The 21,961-nt window shown below is 37.2% G+C and overlaps 1 protein-coding gene across 1 annotated transcript; it reads left to right on the top strand.

Annotated features, from left to right (window-relative positions):
* The first annotated feature begins 2,367 nt into the window (after positions 1 to 2,367).
* Positions 2,368 to 21,360, top strand: MRS2 (magnesium transporter MRS2). Its single transcript, XM_058178253.1, has 11 exons — positions 2,368 to 2,605; positions 7,528 to 7,601; positions 10,604 to 10,640; positions 10,882 to 10,994; positions 12,473 to 12,646; positions 14,102 to 14,232; positions 15,097 to 15,213; positions 16,212 to 16,364; positions 16,934 to 17,051; positions 17,682 to 17,795; positions 19,223 to 21,360. The coding sequence occupies exons 1-11, from the start codon at positions 2,401 to 2,403 to the stop codon at positions 19,331 to 19,333; spliced, it is 1,347 nt and encodes a 448-aa protein (XP_058034236.1). The 5' UTR covers positions 2,368 to 2,400; the 3' UTR covers positions 19,334 to 21,360.
* The last annotated feature ends 601 nt before the right edge of the window (positions 21,361 to 21,961 follow it).

The following is a 21,961-nucleotide window of genomic DNA, read 5'->3' as shown; positions in this document are numbered from 1 at the left end:
AGAATTGCTGCTTTCTTTTCCATACAAGTTTGTTTGTTTATTTGTTTATTTTGTCGAATACATATTAATATATATATATATAAGTATAAGCATGAATTGAATACATAAAATGAATACAATTAAAGGGAACATTAGGACAAGGATGGTAGGCACACTGGTGCTCTTATGCATGCCCCTTAGTTCTTTTAAAATAGTTCTTTTTATGTATTTATTAAATTTATATGCTGCCCATATAAATGTCCAGACACTATTAACATCCGTTTTGTTTTGTTTTTTTGAGAACCATGTCCTGACATCTACTAACACCAAAATATTTAACATACTGCCACCTGCCGCAGGCACACAAAATGACAGTTCTTTTACACAAAAATAATTTACAAGGTTTTAGAGATCCAAGCAGATTTTTCTTCACCTGTAACAGACTTGTGTTTTCATCTTATGTCTATTCACACCAAGAGAGATTAAGGAAAAAAAATGGAAAAAATGAAGAGGGCATTGCATTGTTCATGAATTAATTTATTATTACTATACCAACAACTTGACCTCGTGGTCCTAGAAACATGCACCCCATTCCACAGTCACAAAATAATTCAAATACTTATGCCATCAGGATCTGTACTGAGTTATCATTAATTGGCTTTCCCAAATGTAGGTACTATGTTGGCTTTTTTGAGCCTAATGGTAACACATTGCTCAAGAGAACAGGAACCTCTAAAGCTGAAACTTCACTGAACCAGTGTTACAAAAGCTTTCTATACTAAATATGTGTGCAAAAGTTCTACACGGAGTATTATCATAGAACATTATAAATTTCTTCGTCTCCAAGTTGATATCGGCTTCGTTTTCCAAATATTACAAAAAAGTAAGATATACGTGGCATGCAAACGACACAGCAGACTTGATTTTTTTTTCAATTTAAGTGTTGTGTGACTGTTTTACGATTCGCAAACGAGCATTTATTTATTTATTTTGTCACACAGTATATATAAGCATAAGCATGAAATAATTATACAATTTATAAGCATATATATGAGTATGTAATAACTATATTAATTGGATATAACGAAAGGAAACAATAGGACAGGAACGGTAGGCATGTTTGTGCTCTTATGCACGCACCTTACAGACCTCTTAGGTATGGGGTGAGGTCAATGGTAGATAGTTGGGATTTTGGGAAGAGACCAGAGTCAGGTAGTGTATTCCAAGCATTAACAACTCTTGTTACTGAAGTCATATTTTCTGCAATCAAGACTGGAGCGGTTAACATTAAGCTTAAATTTATTGTACGCTCGTGTATTATATATATATATATATTATATTATATATATATAATATTATAAATAATATAATATATATAATATAATATATATATTATATATATGCTTATTCCTCCTAATATGTGGGGGCTGTGGGGGCTCCTACTCTCTGGAACGAACTTCCCCCTGGCTTGCGCCAATTGCCTGACCTTCGGACCTTCCGCCGCGAGCTGAAGACGTATTTATTTATTCGCGCGGGGTTGGCTTAAATTTTAAATTCTAAATTTTAATTTTTTGGATGTATTTTAATGGGTTTAAAATTTTTAATATGTTTTAAATTTTTGGCCAATTTTATAAGTTTTTTAACTGTTTATTTTAAATTGTATTTGTTACTGTTTTTATTTCTGGCAGTACACCGCCCTGAGTCCTTCGGGAGAAGGGCAGTATAAAAATCTAATAAATAATAATAATAATAATATTTACTCACATATATGTTTATACACTATATAATCTTTTTGTATGATACTTATATATATTGTTGTGACAAAATGAATAAATAAATAAAAAAAAATTGTTGCAATTGAAGCTGAAGTAGTCTTCGACAGGAAGGACATTGTAATAGATGATTCTATGATTCTATTCTATGATACTATGAGCATCTTCGAAACTTTGTTAAGATTTCATTATGAATTCTCAGGTCTCTTATTGCCAGCGCAAATAGAAAATTTGAAAGATACCCTATTACGGTAGGTTAGTAATCAGCAATCGCCAAGTCCACATGAAAAAAATATATATTTTGTTTTTCTTTGGTTCGTTTATTTTTAACTCCGGAGGGGGGTGGTGTTCAAAATTCCACTTAGCCTTAAGGCCGCAATTTATTGAACATCCAACATCTTCGGGCCCTGCCTCAACTTGTATTACATGCACAAAGCACTGCGTTTATCTTGCGTTTGCGGTATTCCCGCTACGTCCCGCTCCTAACTCTCACACCCGCAGCCCTTCCCGTCAGCCGCTGCCGCCGCAGGCCGAAGCGGACGAGCTCCTCCTCCGGAGCGAATTTGGCCGCAACTCCACCTCTTCGACGTCCGTCGGTAGCGGAAGCTGCGCGTATTGGAGGCGCAAAGCCTTCGGAGCGGTGGCAGACATGGAGTGTATCCGGCTTTTGAGGCAGCGGCTACGGCCTGGCGTGCACTGTTTCTTTGGCAGGCGGCATTGCTGCACTTGCAGCAGCCGCTGTGGTCCGCTCCTGGGTGGAAGCTCGTGGCGCTTTCCAAGCGGGGCTCCGCTGGGGTGCGGATCCGAAAAGTGCCGGTGGCGCAGAAGTGGCGGACAGACCTTACTTTGCGCATGTAAGTGGTGCCCGCAGGCGTCGTTGTGGCCGTCTGCGCTGCCTTTGTGGGAAATACATCACACGGGTTTATTCTCTTAGAGAAGAGGCACAGCGGGTTGCTGCCTGAGTCCTATGAACTCCAGCAGAAATCTCTGCACCCGGGTATGAATAAGGATTGAGCCATTGGGCGTCCAGGGTGGATATCCTTTAAAGCAGGGGTCTCCAACCTTGGCAACTTTAAGACTTGTGGACTTCAACTCCTAGAATTCTGGGAGTTGAAGTCCACAAGTCTTAAAGTTGCCAAGGTTGGAGACCCCTGCTCTAAAGTGCTACGAAGTTCCCCAGTGAGGATTTAAAAAAAAAGTCTACAACTTTGCATCTTGAGGCGTTAGACTTTTCCGCACAGACTTAACGAGCCTGAACTTCCTTGTACTCAGTGGGGGAAAAAAAGGCTTACTGAGTATTGTACAGGTAGTCTTCAATTTCCAACCACAATTGAACCTCAAAGTTCTGTTGTTAAGTGAGACGTGTTAAGAGAGTTTTGCCCCATTTTACAACCTTTCTTGCCTCAGTTCTTAAAGTGAATCACTGACATTGATAAGTTAGTAACCTGGTTGTTAAGTGAATCTGGCTTTCGCGTTGACTTTGCTTGTCGAAAGGTTGAAAAAAGTGACCACGTGGCCTTGAATCATAGCAGTGGTCATAAGTTTGAACCAATTGCCAAGCATCTGAATTTTGATCACGTGATCATGGGGCTGCTACAAAGACTGTAACTATGAAAAATGGTCCTAAGTCACTTTTTTCGGTTCCGTTATAACTTTGAATGGTCACTAAATGACCTACTGTAAGTCAAGCACTGCCTGTATTTTGAGCAGCTGAATGGATTTTCAGTCCTTTCAGATTTGTTTGGAGTTTGGATCAATGTGGGCTTTGAATCCAGTCCTTACAGTTTTTGAGTGATGGTGTGCGGCATAATATGATGAATGAAACTTTCGTGATGGGGTTTTCAGCCATTGTTATTGTTAAACTAAGTATGTTGAAAGTGTACAACAGTTCCTTTAGTGAACTGTTTAATGGGACAAAATTCATTTAAAAACAGAAATGTTGGTCTCAATTGTAGTCATAAGTCTGTATTTGGCTTAATTTATAATGTAATGATAAACATTCTGCTGGTTGCAAAATGTTGGTTGATAGGGTGGAGCTAATCCCAAGTATGTTTGCAACTAGTATCTGGATGATCTTCATTAACGAACAGAGCAGAAAGCACCCAAACAACTTGTTTTACCTTGACACATAAAGTGCCATCAAGTCTCATAGTGCAGGCTCTTCCATTTTTTTTAACTACCTAAGGAAATTCCATTGAGTGTGCATCATTTTCAAGATATGTCCAGTGGTTTTTTCCCCAAAGTTGTTATTGGCCCTGCAGGAAGCATGGAAGATAGAGAAACGTGTGTTTTCCATTGCAGAGTTTATAACAGCCTGGATACAAAAGAGCCAACAAGATAATTTCTACCTAATGCTGCTGTTGTACTCAGAATCTAACTAGAAAATGCATGTTGTATGTGTGTCCAACTGTTTCAAACTGAGAAATTTCAGATTATTTGTGTCTTGTATATATTGCTTAAAAGTACTTCTTTGGAATGCCTTTCTTATCCTGCCTAAATATTTTCCAAGGGATATATTGTAATCGTATTCTACTTTTAGTAGCAGTCATATTTTGAGCATTCAGAATGGAATGGAATGGAATGGAATGGAATGGAATGGAATGGAATGGAATGGAATGGAATAGAATAGAATAGAATAGAATAGAATAGAATAGAATAGAATAGAATAGAATAGAATAGAATAGAATTTTTTATTGGCCAAGTGTGATTGGACACACAAGGAATTTGTCTTGGTGCATATGCTCTCAGTGTACATAAAAGAAAAGATACCTTCATCAAGGTACAACATTTACAACACAAATGATGTAAATTTTAGGAATTTATGATACTCCTGAAATAAAAATATGACCCATTTGCTTTACAAAACCGAATAAATTAAACAAGAATGGATGGTTACCAACAACATTCAAAGTAAATAGTTAAATGTTCCAATAGAAGAGAATAGATGTTACTCAGGGTCTATGAAGATTCTCAGTCATACAGATGTGGTTCTCCCAAAGGTGTTTTTGCTCTTCAGACCTCAGTCGCCTCCTGAAAAAGCACCTTTTGGATGTTACTCAGGCTTGAACTGTGGTCTCCTTGGTGCTCTCTGAGCTTGGTAATGTACTGATGATTGTATCTAGTTGGGTAATGAATCATTTGCAAACAGTTAAGCTCAGAGAGCCATATACTGTTCTAATGTTAATTTAAAAGTCAGGTTGAAACCTTTAGCGTATAAATATTGCTGTAATAATAATACTAAATTTATATGCCACCTGCTTCCCATCAACTCTAGTTTACAGTTAAAAACATTTTAAGAACAAAAAGCAACATACAAAAACAACACAAAGCAAAAAAACAATGACAAAGAAAACAAATCAAGAGAGGCACACACACAAAAGATGACAGAGTCATTAGTTAGCCTAGCCAAAGACCTGGGCAAAGAGCCAGGTCTTTGGTGGTCTTTGAAATATCAGTAGAGAGCCATTTGGAGTGGGACTTCATTCTAGAGGGCAAGTGCTACTACAGAAATGTTTCCAGAGTCTAGACAGATGGCATTGTTTAATCAATGGAATGTGGAGTGCCCCAATCCTACCAGATTAAGCTAGCTGTACAAAAACAGTGGGATATTACCGTATATACTCGAGTATAAGCCGAGTTTTTCAGCACGTTTTTTGTGCTGAAAAACGTCCCCTCGGCTTATACTCGAGTATATACGGCTTATACTCGAGTTTGTTTTTTTTTTCTTTTTTTCACATTATACCGGATGGTGCAAACTTGGCGGGCTTTTGCATTAGCGCGGGGGAGCCCTGCCGGTGCAGTGAGAGGCGGGCGGGGAGCCGCCAGCCTTCTCGGCTGAGGAGGAGGCTTTCCTGACCGGTAGCTGCCTCATTTCCCTCCCTCGGCTTATACTCGAGTCCCCAGTTTACCCCAGTTTTTTGGGGTAAAATTGGGGACCTCAGCTTATACTCGGATCGGCTTATATTCGAGTATATACGGTATATAACTCCCACTTTTTCTTTACTTCTTAACTTTCAAGAATTCCAATTAAGTTCAGAGGTTTACATGCAACCAAGTGGAGGCTCTATTTTGACCTTAAAATGAATATCAAGATCAGGATAAAGGGTGGCAGGCAAAATAACATTTCTCTTTTTTCCCCCCTTCTGAGATGAAACTTTGAATTAAAATTGCCATCACAGACGGAATGCTGCATTATCCCACCTTTTTCAGTATGCTTTATCATCAAAATGACACATGGTGTACAGAAAATGCAAATAAAAAAGGGCTTTGCCCCACTTGTAGCTAGTCCCAGCACTAGCATGTCTTTTGGGAACGGAAGGGGCTCTGTCTCCATCATCTCATTGCTAACCAAAGAACAAAACAGACTTGAGTCATGGACTTAAAATAGTGTCCCCCATCCCAAATACACATCTTGTTTTGGCATTGTCTTAGGAAAAACTAAGATATGTAAAATCTAGAGTTTATCAGACATTACCCTGGAGGGAAGTAAGGGTTTATAGTGATTAGAACAGGATAGTATAGTCAAGATTCAGATTGACCACAGACCTCATTCCAGTTCATTTTAATGCTGATTTAAAGATTAGTGAGCTCTTCAACTTTTAATGCAGAAAGGCCTATCATCAGTAGAAAGTATGTGTATAAATTATTATTATTTCTCAAATCTTATCAAATCAAATCCTTTGGCTTAAACAAAGCATTACAAATTCGCTGTAATATAAGGAGCTCGTTTTCTTAACTTTGTCTCAATCACTGGACAGTTTGAAGGCAATTTTGAAGATACATACCGTATTTTTCAGAGTATAAGACGCACCTTAGTTTTTGGGGAGGAAAATAAGAAAAAAGCTGATTGGTAGGTGGATTGGTCCCCCAATCAGCTGTTCCCAGAGGTGAATTTTAGCAACAGGTTCCTTGGTTGTTAGTTCTGTGCCTTGCTTTTTTTTTTTTTTTTTTGCTTTTTTTTTCTGCTTCTGAAACTCCTGCTTCTGCTTCTGAAAAAACTTTTTTCTGCCTTTGAAAGTCTCCAAAACATAACTTTAGAAAAAAGCCTCTGAAGCTCTATTTGGGGGCTTTTTTTCTGAAGCTTCTTTCAGCCTCTGAAACCTCCGTTTGAGAAGCTGGGTGGGGCTACATTTGGAGTATAAGACACCCCCAGATTTTCACCCTCTTTTTTGGGGGGGAAAGGTGCATCTTATACTCCGAAAAATACGGTACCTTGAAGAGAAGGAGACTTTTGCACGCACAAATATTTCTTGTCCTCTGCTGTCTCCTTGAGGAATTCATTAGAAATCACCAAACTGTTTTACTTTTTGAGAGCAAGCTAATCTAATTTGTCATCAAGACCTGTGAAAGTTTTGATCAGTAATAGATTTGTAAGCTAAGGGTGCTAATATTATACAATTGCTGATCATGCCAAAAATAGATTATCTGTATTCTGTGACAAAGCCTGGCCAATCTTGCCTGGGTTTAGGAGCTAAGTAGGTGGGCCTGATTAGTGCTTGGATGGGAGATATTCAGGGATTATCAGGGATGTAGGCTAAAGTTAGAATTTGAAAAACATCTCAGACCAAATCCATCTCTTCTAACTTGTTGCCAATAAAACTGTTCTTTGTGTCTGTAATATAACCAGGAATTGAGCTGGGGGGAAATTATATTTTATCTATAACATCTTTTCTCAAGGTGGGTGGTATTTATTACTGAACAACTTTCCTGCTGATTCTTCACATAGCTACTCTTTATTAATAGCGTTTCTCTTTGTTTTTCTCTCTATTCACTTTAGATGCTCTTTCTCAGCAGTGCAGTACAGAGGTGACTCAGGCTACTTTAGCCAGTGTGGCACCAGTGTTTTCAGTGGTAAGTATTCCTCTGCAAGGCCATGATATAGAACACGGGTCTCCAACCTTGACAACTTTAAGCCTGGCGGACTTCAAGTCCCAGAATTGCCCAGCCAGCTTTGCTGGCTGGGTAATTCTGGGAGTTGAAGTCCGCCAGGCTTAAAGTTGCCAAGGCTGGAGACCCCTGATGTAGAAAGCATAGATGAAGTTTGACTCATGCTATACAGAGGGGAAAAAACGCTGCAGGAATAGAGATGGAAAGTGACAGATGAAATGCAGGGTTCATTTAAAATGTTGGGTTGCAGGCACGGTAGAAAAGAAATAAGGAATAAAATATTGTAAAAATTGGAAGGGCTAAAAATAATTCATCTGGCATTGGGCCAGATAGGAGAAAGTTTCAATAGTCCATAAATGAATTGAGAGACAGATCTAAACGCACTTTCTTTCCTAGTCGGGAGATTCTAGATAATCTCTGCTGGCTATGGATTATAGGAGTTGAAGTCCGCCAGGCTTAAAGTTGCCAAGGCTGGAGACCCCTGATGTAGAAAGCATAGATGAAGTATGACTCATGCTATACAGAGGGGAAAACGCTGCAGGAATAGAGATGGAAAGTGACAGATGAAATGCAGGGTTCATTTACAATGTTGGGTTGCAGGCACGGTAGAAAAGAAATAAGAAATAAAATATTGTAAAAATTGGAAGGGCTAAAAATAATTCATCTGGCATTGGGCCAGATAGGAGAAAGTTTGTATGTATCAATAGTCCATAAATGAATTGAGAGACAGATCTAAACGCACTTTCTTTCCTAGTCGGAGATTCTAGATAATCTCTGCTGGCTATGGATTATAGGAGTTGAAGTCCGCCAGGCTTAAAGTTGCCAAGGCTGGAGACCCCTGATGTAGAAAGCATAGATGAAGTATGACTCATGCTATACAGAGGGGAAAACGCTGCAGGAATAGAGATGGAAAGTGACAGATGAAATGCAGGGTTCATTTACAATGTTGGGTTGCAGGCACGGTAGAAAAGAAATAAGAATAAAATATTGTAAAAATTGGAAGGGCTAAAATAATTCATCTGGCATTGGGCCAGATAGGAGAAAGTTTCAATAGTCCATAAATGAATTGAGAGACAGATCTAAACGCACTTTCTTTCCTAGTCGGAGATTCTAGATAATCTCTGCTGGCTATGGATTATAGGAGTTGAAGTCCGCCAGGCTTAAAGTTGCCAAGGCTGGAGACCCCTGATGTAGAAAGCATAGATGAAGTTTGACTCATGCTATACAGAGGGGAAAACGCTGCAGGAATAGAGATGGAAAGTGACAGATGAAATGCAGGGTTCATTTACAATGTTGGGTTGCAGGCACGGTAGAAAAGAAATAAGAATAAAATATTGTAAAAATTGGAAGGGCTAAAATAATTCATCTGGCATTGGGCCAGATAGGAGAAAGTTTCAATAGTCCATAAATGAATTGAGAGACAGATCTAAACGCACTTTCTTTCCTAGTCGGAGATTCTAGATAATCTCTGCTGGCTATGGATTATAGGAGTTGAAGTCCGCCAGGCTTAAAGTTGCCAAGGCTGGAGACCCCTGATGTAGAAAGCATAGATGAAGTTTGACTCATGCTATACAGAGGGGAAAACGCTGCAGGAATAGAGATGGAAAGTGACAGATGAAATGCAGGGTTCATTTACAATGTTGGGTTGCAGGCACGGTAGAAAAGAAATAAGAATAAAATATTGTAAAAATTGGAAGGGCTAAAATAATTCATCTGGCATTGGGCCAGATAGGAGAAAGTTTCAATAGTCCATAAATGAATTGAGAGACAGATCTAAACGCACTTTCTTTCCTAGTCGGAGATTCTAGATAATCTCTGCTGGCTATGGATTATAGGAGTTGAAGTCCGCCAGGCTTAAAGTTGCCAAGGCTGGAGACCCCTGATGTAGAAAGCATAGATGAAGTATGACTCATGCTATACAGAGGGGGAAAAACGCTGCAGGAATAGAGATGGAAAGTGACAGATGAAATGCAGGGTTCATTTACAATGTTGGGTTGCAGGCACGGTAGAAAAGAAATAAGAAATAAAATATTGTAAAAATTGGAAGGGCTAAAAATAATTCATCTGGCATTGGGCCAGATAGGAGAAAGTTTGTATGTATCAATAGTCCATAAATGAATTGAGAGACAGATCTAAACGCACTTTCTTTCCTAGTCGGGAGATTCTAGATAATCTCTGCTGGCTATGGATTATAGGAGTTGAAGTCCGCCAGGCTTAAAGTTGCCAAGGCTGGAGACCCCTGATGTAGAAAGCATAGATGAAGTATGACTCATGCTATACAGAGGGGGAAAAACGCTGCAGGAATAGAGATGGAAAGTGACAGATGAAATGCAGGGTTCATTTACAATGTTGGGTTGCAGGCACGGTAGAAAAGAAATAAGAAATAAAATATTGTAAAAATTGGAAGGGCTAAAAATAATTCATCTGGCATTGGGCCAGATAGGAGAAAGTTTGTATGTATCAATAGTCCATAAATGAATTGAGAGACAGATCTAAACGCACTTTCTTTCCTAGTCGGGAGATTCTAGATAATCTCTGCTGGCTATGGATTATGGGAGCTGAAGTCCAATCCCTCCAGAGACATCTCGAAGTCTATCATTTTAGAATTAAACTGCGATAAAACTTTCAGACAGTTGACTTATTCTCATACTGTTAACCATTATGCTAGTTTCGGTTTGGACATCTTAGTTTATAAAATAATGTCCACATCTACCATTCTAACCCATAGCAGAAAACAGTGTATTTTTCAAAGCACTTTTCATTACGTGAATTATAAAATTCATTTTATTTATTCACTTTACAATTATTGCCCTATTTCTGAATATATACAATTCAATAGAAATTTCTTAATTATATGTGATACTTATGAATAGTGGAAATACTACCCATATTAAATAGGACAAATTTTATTTAATTTTAGGAAGTGCTGTTGTCTTGTTTAAAATTTTCCATTTCCTTCCCTTTAGATGAAATTTGATAAAGAAGGCAATGTTATCTCCTATGGTATGTAGAATTCTTTTTTACTTACGAATTCAAGAATAATATTTTACAGCCATGTTAGAATTTTTAAATAGATAATTGCAACATTAATAGTTTTGGGCAGTTTATCATCAATGGTTAATACTTTCTGTTAAACTTCAGATAATTATTGTATTTGTTGAAGTGATAACTTTGAGAAATAAACTGCTTGTCTCAAGTGGTCAACATTTTCATTTCATATTTCTATACTTTCTTTTTGGGGCAGAAAGAAAGAAAACAGAATTATATCAGGAACTAAGTCTTCAAGCCCGAGATCTACGGTTTCAACATCAAGTAAATATAACACCCAGGAACAACAAAATTATTATGAGAATGGAGGTGAGAAAAATATATGAAAACAGCTTTTAGTTATTTGGAAAACTTCTGAAATTTTTACACATGGTAAATTGAAGTAACATATTTCTTTACCTTTATCTACTGATAAGTAAAATATTGTAAAAATTGGAAGGGCTAAAATAATTCATCTGGCATTGGGCCAGATAGGAGAAAGTTTCAATAGTCCATAAATGAATTGAGAGACAGATCTAAACGCACTTTCTTTCCTAGTCGGAGATTCTAGATAATCTCTGCTGGCTATGGATTATGGGAGTTGAAGTCCGCCAGGCTTAAAGTTGCCAAGGCTGGAGACCCCTGATGTAGAAAGCATAGATGAAGTTTGACTCATGCTATACAGAGGGGAAAACGCTGCAGGAATAGAGATGGAAAGTGACAGATGAAATGCAGGGTTCATTTACAATGTTGGGTTGCAGGCACGGTAGAAAAGAAATAAGTAAAATATTGTTTACCTCTTCCTTCTCCCCAAAGTCTTCCAAAACACCTTGCCTATAATCAGTAAAAGGAGTTTCTGCCTTGTGGTTTGTGCAGAACCAGTATTTCAGAAAAGATTGGAATGGGAGATGTGGTGAGGTGAAGCAAACTCAGGAGCCAATTCTTAAAGTTGAATTGCACCACTTAAAATGGCAAAACATGATGGAAATGGGAGAGAAAGAGCACAGTATAGAGGAGCTGATACAAAATGGGCCTCTGGTGGCTCAGACTGCTAAGACAGTCTGTTATTAACACAGCTGCTTGCAATTACTGCAGGTTCAAGTCCCACCAGGCCCAAGGTTGACTCAGCCTTCCATCCTTTATAAGGTAGGTAAAATGAGGACCCAGATTGTTGGGGGCAATAAGTTGACTTTGTATATAATATACAAATGGATGAAGACTATTGCTTAACATAGTGTAAGCCGCCCTGAGTCTTCGGAGAAGGGCGGGATATAAATGCCCAAAAAAAAAAGCCCTATATTGTGTCAAAAGGATCTAGGCTCATATTTTTATTTTATCAAGGAACCTAGTAGAAGATCTTGAGACAGTCTTTTTTTACCTAATCAACTTCAGAGGGTATGTGATAGGAGAACTTGGGGGAAAGATGGAATCAGTACAATAAAAACGAGCAACTATGGTTGAATGAGCAAAACTCACAAAAAGTAGAAGCAAAAAAATAAAAATAGGAGACAGTTTGAAGTTCAGGACCGTGGCAATAAAGAAAACAAAACACAAGACATATAAAGCACCACCACTGAAACAGCCCAGAATTTTACACCTATTTGCATTGGAGGAAATCCTCTTGAAATCTGCGAGTCTGAGTAATAAGAAATCCTGATTGTTTTTTTAAAATGTTTTTTCATCTTATAACCCAAAGGATATGTTAAACAAGTCTGTTTGGGGATGTAGTTAGACAGTATTTGTGGAGCAACTGAAAAAAACATAACAAGTATTGAGTGTTGGCTAATTTTCTTCTCTGCTTCTTTTAGTTTTTGAAGGCTGTGATAACACCAGAGTATCTTCTAATCCTAGACTATCGCAATACAAATCTGGAAAAATGGCTGTTCCAAGAACTGGCATCTCAGCTAGCTGGAGAAGGTCAACTAGTTACATATTCTTTGCCATTTGAATTCAGAGCTATAGAAGCACTGCTGCAGTATTGGGTGAGCATGCTTATGCTGTACGGAGAGCGATTGTTGTGACCTTTCCCAACTGGAGCCCTCTGGACATGGTGAACTCCAAATTCCCAAGAGATCTGAGACTTTTAAGTCCAACATATATGAGTACATTGGGTCGAGAACATTATAATCATTTGTTGAAGGAGGCAGATAAATATAGATAGTCCTCGACTTACAACCACGATTGAACCCAAAGTTTCCGTTGCTAAGCAAGACAGTTGTTAAGTGAGTTTTGCCCCATTTGCCATAGTCGTTAAGTAAATCACTGCAGTTGCTTAATTTAAGAACACGGTTGTAAAGTGAATCTGGCTCCCCCATTGATTTTGCTTGTCAGAAAGTTATAAAAGGTGATCACATAACCCCTGACACAGCAACCATCGTAAATATGAGTCAGTTGCCAAGCATCCAAATTTTGGTTTCGTGACCACAGGGATGCTGCAATGGTCGTAAGTGTGAAAAACAGTCCTAAGTCACTTTTTTCAATACTGTCATAACTTCAAATGGTCACTAAATGAATAGTTATAAGTTGAGAACTACTTGTATGAGATGGCTAAAAGGCAGTCCTTTTCTGTAGGTTACTTCAGATGGCCATCCTTATTAATTTATTTTGTATGAGCCATGATGGTGCAGTTTTTAGAGTGCAGTACTGCAGGCTGCTTCTGCTGACTGCTGGCTGCCTGCAATTTGGCAGTTCAAATCTCACCAAGCTCAAGATTGACTCAGACTTCCATCCTTCTGAGGTGGGTAAAATGAGGACCCAGATTGTTGGGGGCAAGAGGCTGACTCTGTAAACTGCTTAGAGAGGGCTGTGACAAAGCACTGTAAAGCGGTATATAAGTCTAATTGCTATTGTTGTTGCTACTTAAAAATTGTGTTTCCTGACAACTTCTGTAATTAGTGTAAACCAAAAAAAAATGCAGTGTAATAACTGGCATGTATCAGAAGCAGTTTTGAGTGCAAATATATATATATATATATATATATATATATATATATATATATATATATATATATATATATATATATATATATATATATACATACACACACACACACACACACACACACACACACATACACACACACATATACACATACACACATACACATACATACATACATACATACATACATACATACATACATACACACACCACAGTTATTGCATATCCAATATAATATCATAATAGCATTAAATTCACTGTTTAAATCAGTAGCAATTAGAAATAATAAAAGACCCCATCCTGCATCACCATATAATGATAAGGTTGGTCTAGGTATATTTCCAGTGGAAGGGTATTCTGCATATATTTCAGCCTGCAATACCAACTTTGCTATAAATTCAAGATTATATGTCTGGTTTGCTGGACAAAAGGACTTTTTAGAAGGCATTCTAAAAGAATTGTTTTAATTCTTATGAAGGATCATGTTGTTATCTAGATCAGCTACCTGAATGGCAAACTTAGCCATCTGCAGCCTCAAATTCTTGAAACTCTGAATGCTTTAGTGGATCCTAAGCTTTTGTCCCTGGATAGGAGTAAAGTCCATATCTTACTGCAAAATGGAAAGAGGTAAGCAAATCTACCTTCACTCTCTTCAATTACCTTGTTCATGTAAGTTGCAGTAAGCCAGTTTCTTGAATTATATAACAACTACACTACTTATTACAACAAATTGCTTAAATCAAATATTAGGCAGGGGTAAAAGTACTGTAGATTGTTGTCTTGAATGCTGAATTGATTTGTTCAGTTCTACTTGATGTTAATATCCTTTTTGATTTAACAGTTTAACATCATATGATTGTGGAAATAAGACAATATAAATTATTACTGAAACAGATGAATTGTTTGAGCCTGATATAAAAATAAACTATCTAAATTCCTGTTTTAATTTTTATATTACCAATCTATTAGCATGACAAAGAGAAATGTTTTGGTGCCTTTGAAAACTAAAAATTAACAATAGAAGAAAATCAGATAATAGTCACTTGTAAAAGTCTTAAATAGAGCAATTTGAAAGTGCTGCATTAATGTAACATTAAAAATATTAATCTAATAGTTGTATAGCTATTGTCACTTAACCTTTTCTGCTACATTAGAGAGGTGACCAGATTCTTACAAATCCCGACTGACCTATAAAGGCAAAGACGTTCTTTTGGGTAGCAACTTCATTACATATTAAATGAAAGATATTTTTGTATCTGTTAAACCAGATGACATATTCTTATTTCAGTGGCTTCATATAACACGAAGCTGCTGTAAATGTTTATGGATGGTGAGCATTCCTTTAAGCATAAATGATCCACATTATTGCTCAGCTGTGAAGAGATTTCAAGAATGACTTGCACTTTGGATTTTGACTTGACCCAGAAAGAAGTCTTAACAGCAAGCTCATGGGATGTTTTATGATATGTTTCTTATGCTTTTATCTTTCAGTTTGTCCGAATTAGAAACTGACCTTAAAGTTTTCAAGGAGACGATATTGGAAATCCTAGATGACAAAGAAGTCATGGAAGAACTGTGTCTGACTAAATGGACAGATCCAGAAGTATTGTAAGTATAAGTTGTAAAAGAGTGTTTTTGATGGTCCAAATTTCACTTCAAAGATTTTGAGATAGAGGAAGCATAAGTTCCTTATTTTTTTTAAACTGGTCAAGTTCCCAATTGTCTTAATTTTCTACTGCACAAACAACTGCATATCAAATGCTAGTTAATCAGAAACCAATTGATCATTACCTTACAATTACTGTCTTGCCTAACTGTAACTACATTATCACCACTACACAATTTTAGATTTATTCCAATATAGTACTGTATATCCACAACATTTATCACATTATTGTACCATTTCTATGCTTCTTATTAAAGATATGTTTATCCATTTGTTTTCTGGGTAAAGATAATTTATAAACATTAAAAAGGGCCCAAGATAAGTTTGGTTACAAGCTTGTATTCCACATAGATTATTAATAAGGCCATTCTAGTTTGAAAATCCCACTTTAAAAATATTTTGAAATATAAAACCCACAGAATAAGAACAGAATATGATCTGTTGGGTAAACATGTTAATCAGGAGTTTGTTAAATTTCTCTACAATAAATACATCATGTTTCATTGCCAGGATAGAAAAACATTTTTTTCTGCCATAAAAGTGAAAGCCCCAATTTGAATATGCATGACATGGGATGTCATTCAATATTGCTGATCCAGTGCAAAACTAAAGATTTTTCCTAATTGTGAAATATTCTTAGTACTACATTCATAGTAGATGTCATTCAAGTGATAATGATCCTCAGTTTTTAAACTAGAAAGAACTGGATAAAAACTGAATTTTCATTTACTATTTTATTGCCATATACCAGGGCTCTCCAACCTTGTCAACTTTAAGCCTGGCGGACTTCAACTCCCAGAATTGCCCAGCCAGCAAAGCTGGCTGTGGGATTCTGGGAGCTGAAGTCCGCCAGGCTTAAAGTTGACAAGGTTGGAGACCCCTGCCATATACTATCACTTTGGCTTCTGTTTGCAATGGGTCTTATGGTTATTGTTCACAGTGAGGCGAGTCTCTCTGGAATTGACCACGTGGAGGAGATGGAACTGCTATTGGAAAATTACTACAGGCAGGCAGAAGATCTTATGAATGAAACCCGGGAACTTAAAATACTGATTGATGATTCTGAAAGTATCATCTTTATCAACTTAGACAGGTTAGCTGTGTGGAACATATTGTTAAAATTTAACATACACTGTTTAAAACTCCTTGATATTTAGATTTAAAAACAGCATTGCTTATAAGGCTTTTTCTCAGATGAAATGAATAAAGTTATTTTGTATTCATATAACTTATTTGGTTATTTTAATAAATTATATTGATATGCACATTCCATTATCAGTGCTAACTTGACAAAGCCTGTTTTGGTTTTGATGAATTAATTTTTTTGAATTAAACTACTGGTTCTAAAGATGGACTGTGTGGACTGAGGACATCTGGGAGTTGAAGTCCATGCATCCTTAAAGGTTCCAAGCTTGAAAAACTCTGCTACTCTAGAGCAACAGTAGCATTAAATGGATGGTATTGTAGGTTGGGTAAACTGTTTAAAATTTAAATGGTAGTGGCTAGTGGTATGTTTTTAAAAAATTGGTTGTAAACTGGGTTTCTACTCCTTGGAGCAAGTATGAAAGAGCATCTTTTTTAAAGTTGTTTACATCTCTGAAGCAAATGTTAACAGTCACATTTAATCCGTCAATTTATCAGAGTTATATTTTATCCTTTTAGCCACCGTAATGTTATGATGAGGTTAAACTTGCAGCTGACCATGGGTACTTTTTCAATCTCGCTTTTTGGATTGATGGGAGTAGCATTTGGTATGAATTTGGAATCATCATTTGAAGAGGTGAGAAACAATACTGAAAACAACATTTCTAGATATTTTAGTAAAATATTCCAGTAAAGCCACAAAGGCTGCTTTTAATTGCATTGTTGCATTAACTGGCTTTTAGAACTTGACAATAGAATATTCACTGTTTAATAAATAGCATAAGAGCATTGCTTGAGACTATTTATGCTCAAGCTATTTATGGTTTACATTTTTCTTTATGGGATGAATCGCTGTCGTACTTGTTTTATGTCAGGTTACATCAAAAGGCTAGCAATTCAACTTGGTGCAAGCTGCACTAGTGATCATAACCATATCTGAACAAAAGCCGTCTTCTTTAGCCAATCCTCTTTAAAGGGCAGAAAAAGTTTCTACAAGGTCCAATGGAGTAAATTAGGCAAAAAGAGGAAGCTTAAAGCCGTTGTCTTTGTTTAATGAACCCCAATGGGAAGAAAAGGATCCATTGTTTATGCCAGGGATCTGTTTACTTTCCATGTCATTCCTACAGAGTGATGTATTAAATGCTACTTCTGAGTAAATAAACCTGATATCCTCAGTTAAGAGTCATTTTTAAAAATGCGGTAAGATTTAAAAACTAATGAAGGGTCCGAGTTGGGAATCACTCATTGTGATTTCTTTCCATATTAGAACCATGGAATGTTTTGGCTGGTGACAGGAATTATGTTCCTAGGCAGTGGCTTAATTTGGCGGCGCCTGCTTACATTTCTTGGGCGGCATCTAGAACCATCAATGTTCCCACCAGTAAGTATGCTTTCACTTTTACTACATTAAGCTACCTCATTCCCTCCCCAACATTTTAGCTAAATTCTCATATGCAGGGAATAAAACCATCAACAAATCTCAGTTTGAATCATGAGTGTCATATATTTTTCTAATATTTGATCAGATTCTTGTATTCCTATAAATTCAGGGTGTTATTCCTTGTTCTGGGATTATAGAGGACAGCTGTGATCTGATTTTTTTTGTCTTGACGTGGGAAGAGAACCATTCTTCTGGATCTATTGTATGGAAGAGGTTTAGTTTGCCATGTATCTGACTGGAGTTTTTAATTTCCAGTACATGGAATGCAGTATTTTGTAGTACCTAAGATATTGGACTAGCACCAAGGAGACCCACATTCAAATCCACCCTTAACCAATTTTGGCCTGATCACTGTCTGTCACAGCTTCTCACAGGGTTGTTACTGGGGGCGGGGGGGGGGGGGAGGAATGAAAGGAGGGAATACACTACCTTGAGTTCCTGAATAAAAGGTGGGATATCAATAAAACAAACAGGACAATGAATTATTGTGTCTTTCTAGTTTTCTCCTCTGTATTTAGTGCAGGTGATGTTAATCTACAAGCTTTATTCAGATCCTTATTTCTATTGCTTAGCTTTTTGTTCTTGATAATGCTTGCAAGCATAATGCTTGCAAGCATATATAAAATGTACTTTATATATGAGTATTCTTTATAGTATGGCTTTGCTACTTTGTCTGGTTAAATTGTGTTTTCCTGCTGTGATCACAGCACCATTTACCCTCCAAGACAACACATCATAATTTCAGGCAGAATTCTTAATAACAGCCAGAATGAACTTCTGCTTTCTGACAGGCTTTTGAAGGGAGGCTCCAATTTAAAAAGTCAGATGTATTCCTTTAAGAGCTTAATCTGCTTAACAGTGGTTGTACACGGCTTAGCAGAGATACACACAATTGATAAACCTCCATTTGATTCTGAGAGCATATTTTAGGTATACATAGTTGTTGACTAAAGAACAAGCCAGATTTTCCCTTTGCACCTTAATTGGATATGACTTCACTCTTTCCAAGGATACTATATTACATTTAGTGTTTGACATATTTTAAGCAAATAAATAGTGATATGCTGCCAATGTTCATAAGCAGAAGTACAGTATAGATCAGGAGTGTCCATCTTGGCAACTTTAAGATCTCTGGACTTCAAATGGAAAATTCTGGGAGTTGAAGTCCATAAGTCTTAAAATTGCCAAGGTTGGACACCCCTGGTATACGTAATGAATCAGCCCATTCTACATATGAGATTGAAAGAGGTAAATATGGCTGTGCAAGTTAACTATGCAAGCAACCTTCCTTTTGCTTACTTAAGCACAACATTAATTTCCCCACCAGTTTTCACAGTCCTCATTCTGTTATCTTTTCCTTTTTTTAGATGCCGGCTTTATTGAAAAAAACACAGTCAGCCAATGGAAAAGTAGAGTTTAAGAATGTTTTCAAAACAGAATCCTTTGAGTCAAGCAGAAGTACAATGACCAGCCAATGACATGAATACTCCAGGGTAACTTGAACTTGAGACTATCATCCTGGATTTACTTTTCCAAAAAAAATGTAGCAGCCTTTACCTTTTGACTGTGTTATATCCCAAAAATACGAAGTTAAAAATCTTCTGTTATGGAGAGAAGACTTCAGAGTTTTGAATACCCCAGTAAAACGTAAATCATGTAAATGTTAAAAGTATCCCCTTTTTTCCTCTAACGCCTTCTGTGGGAATTCGGACAAAATTTAACCTTTTGCCAATATAAGAAAACCATGTCTACCCTAATAATAGTTTCACACATATTCCTTCGTAGGTATAGTTCATAAAAGGAAAAAAGTGTTGTCTAAATTATTTCTAAAGAGTGAGATATATTTATATAAAAATAGTATTATCTCTGATAAATTCTTTTTTGAAAATAATATACCATAATGTTAATTTCACGTTGTATTGTTTAGATTTAGTATTTTGTAAAGATACTGTTTTATTGTTCTTTCTTCAGTTAATGGATTCCGAAAGGTAAAAAGCTTATTTCACTCAATTTTATATTCCTGTCATAATTACCAAAAATAGAGTTACTAGTACTGTTTTAGGAGAAAGCTCCCCCATTTTAAGGCAACTTCATTTGTTTGTGAAGCTTGTGGTGCCTCTTTAAAAAGGAGCTCATGAGAGAAGTAATACTTGCTTGCAGAAGGTTGCCATGAGGCAGGCAGCCTTGTCAGAAAGCTGAGATTCACATTGCATCACATCAGCTGGGCTCTTTGGCAAAAACAGAAAGGTAATTTGGGTGCTTGCTGAGCCCTGGAGCTGGGAGAGGAGCAGGCCAAGTCCTGCAAGTTCCTTGGGCAGCCAGATGAGAAGTAGGCCTTGGTTTACAGGCTGCAATTGCCCTATCACCTCTACAGACCATCTTTAGGCTCCTTTGCATAGCTGAATAGTCACTTGGAAGCAGGCCGATGCCTGGAGAAATTCCATGGGGCAGGCCCTTGGGTGGCTGGATGGGAAGTAGGCCTCGGCCTAAAGCAAGAGTGGGCATTTAATTTTCCCAAAGAACATGAGAAACGGACTCTTGTGGAGGGATGTTGCTGTAACCATCACAATCACATCGCTGCCATTGTCCAAACACCACTACCACACTTTTATTTTATTTATTTTTATTTATTTATTTTTGTCATAACAATATACACAAGCATAACACAAAAAGATTATATAGTATATAAACATATATATGAGGAGAAACAAGGAAGTATAAGCATATATATATATATATGGAACTATATATATATATGGAAAGAAACAATAGGACAGGAACGGTAGGCACGTTTGTGCTCTTATGCACGCCCCTTAAAGTCCTCTTAGGAATGGGGTGAGGTCAACAGTGGATAGATTTTGGTTAAAGCTTTTGGGGTTATGAGAAGAGACCACAGAGTCAGGTAATGCATTCCAAGCACAGATAATTCTGTTACAGAAATCATATTTTCTGCAATCCAAACTGGAGCGGTTGACATTAAGTTTAAATCTATTGGTAGCTCTTGTGTTATTGTAGTTGAAACTGAAGTAGTCATTTGCAGGAAGGACATTACAACGGATGATTCTATGAGCTAAACCCAGGTCCTGTCGAAGGCGATGGAGTTCCAAGTTTTCTAAACCCAGGATTTCAAGTCTGGTGGAATAAGGTATTTTGTTGGTTACGGAGGAGTGGAGAACTCTTCTCGTAAAATACCTCTGGACACGCTCAACTGTATTGATGTCAGAAATATGGTATGGGTTCCAGACAGGCGAGCTGTAATCAAGAATTGGCCTAGCAAATGTTTTATATGCTCTGGTCAGTAGTGTGGTGTTTTTGGAAAAGAAGCTACGTAGGATTAGGTTAACAACTCTTAGAGCCTTTTTTGCTATGTAGTTGCAGTGGGCTTTGGCACTTAGATCATTAGATATGAAAACTCCAAGGTCTTTGACAGGGTGGGGGTCATCTGTAAGGTAATGTCCATCAAGCATGTACTTAGTGTTTGGGTTCTTTTTTCCAATATGTAAGGCTGAGCATATGCTGGTTGAGATTTGGAGTTGCCAAATTTTAGACCAAGCAGTTAGATGATCAAAGTCTTTTTGAATGGTAGATGTATTGTCAGTGGTGTTAAACAATTTGACATCATCAGCAAAGAGAACACAGTTACTTGAGATATGGTCACAAAGATCATTTATGTATAGTATAAAAAGAGTTGGTCCAAGACCGCTACCTTGAGGAACGCCACTTTTGTCAGGAACAGGATTTGATAGAGCATTACCAATTTTAACCACTTGTTGTCTGTTAGACAGAAAAACAGACATCCAATTGTGTAGGGGTACTGAAATGCCATAGGATTTTAATTTTAGGAGAAGTTTATCATGTACTACTGAGTCAAAAGCTTTGCAGAAGTCTATGTAGATTGTATCAATTTTTTTGCCTAGATCAAGATTTGTAGTCCATAGGTTTTTATAGTGGAGAAGTTGTAAGTTGCATGATATTTTTTTTCTGAAACCAAATTGTTTATTTGAGAGTAGGTTGTGTATTTCTAAGTGGAAGGTAATGTATTGGTTGATGATGGATTCCATTACTTTACAGGCGACGCAGCATAGGGAGATTGGTCTGTAATTTTC

The sequence above is a fragment of the Ahaetulla prasina genome, chromosome 3, assembly GCF_028640845.1.
Source record: "Ahaetulla prasina isolate Xishuangbanna chromosome 3, ASM2864084v1, whole genome shotgun sequence".
Taxonomy (NCBI): domain Eukaryota; kingdom Metazoa; phylum Chordata; class Lepidosauria; order Squamata; family Colubridae; genus Ahaetulla; species Ahaetulla prasina.
The sequence above is the reverse complement of the archived record's forward strand: the minus strand, read 5'-3'. Positions and strand labels throughout refer to the sequence as shown.

Excerpts from the sequence above, each read along its gene's own strand:
- MRS2 (XM_058178253.1), top strand. The coding sequence starts at position 2,401 with ATGGAGTGTATCCGGCTTTTGAGGCAGCGGCTACGGCCTGGCGTGCAC. Across the intron at positions 10,995-12,472 it reads AAATTATTATGAGAATGGAG|TTTTTGAAGGCTGTGATAAC; the intron begins GTGAGAAAAATA and ends TGCTTCTTTTAG. Across the intron at positions 16,365-16,933 it reads ATCTTTATCAACTTAGACAG|CCACCGTAATGTTATGATGA; the intron begins GTTAGCTGTGTG and ends TTATCCTTTTAG.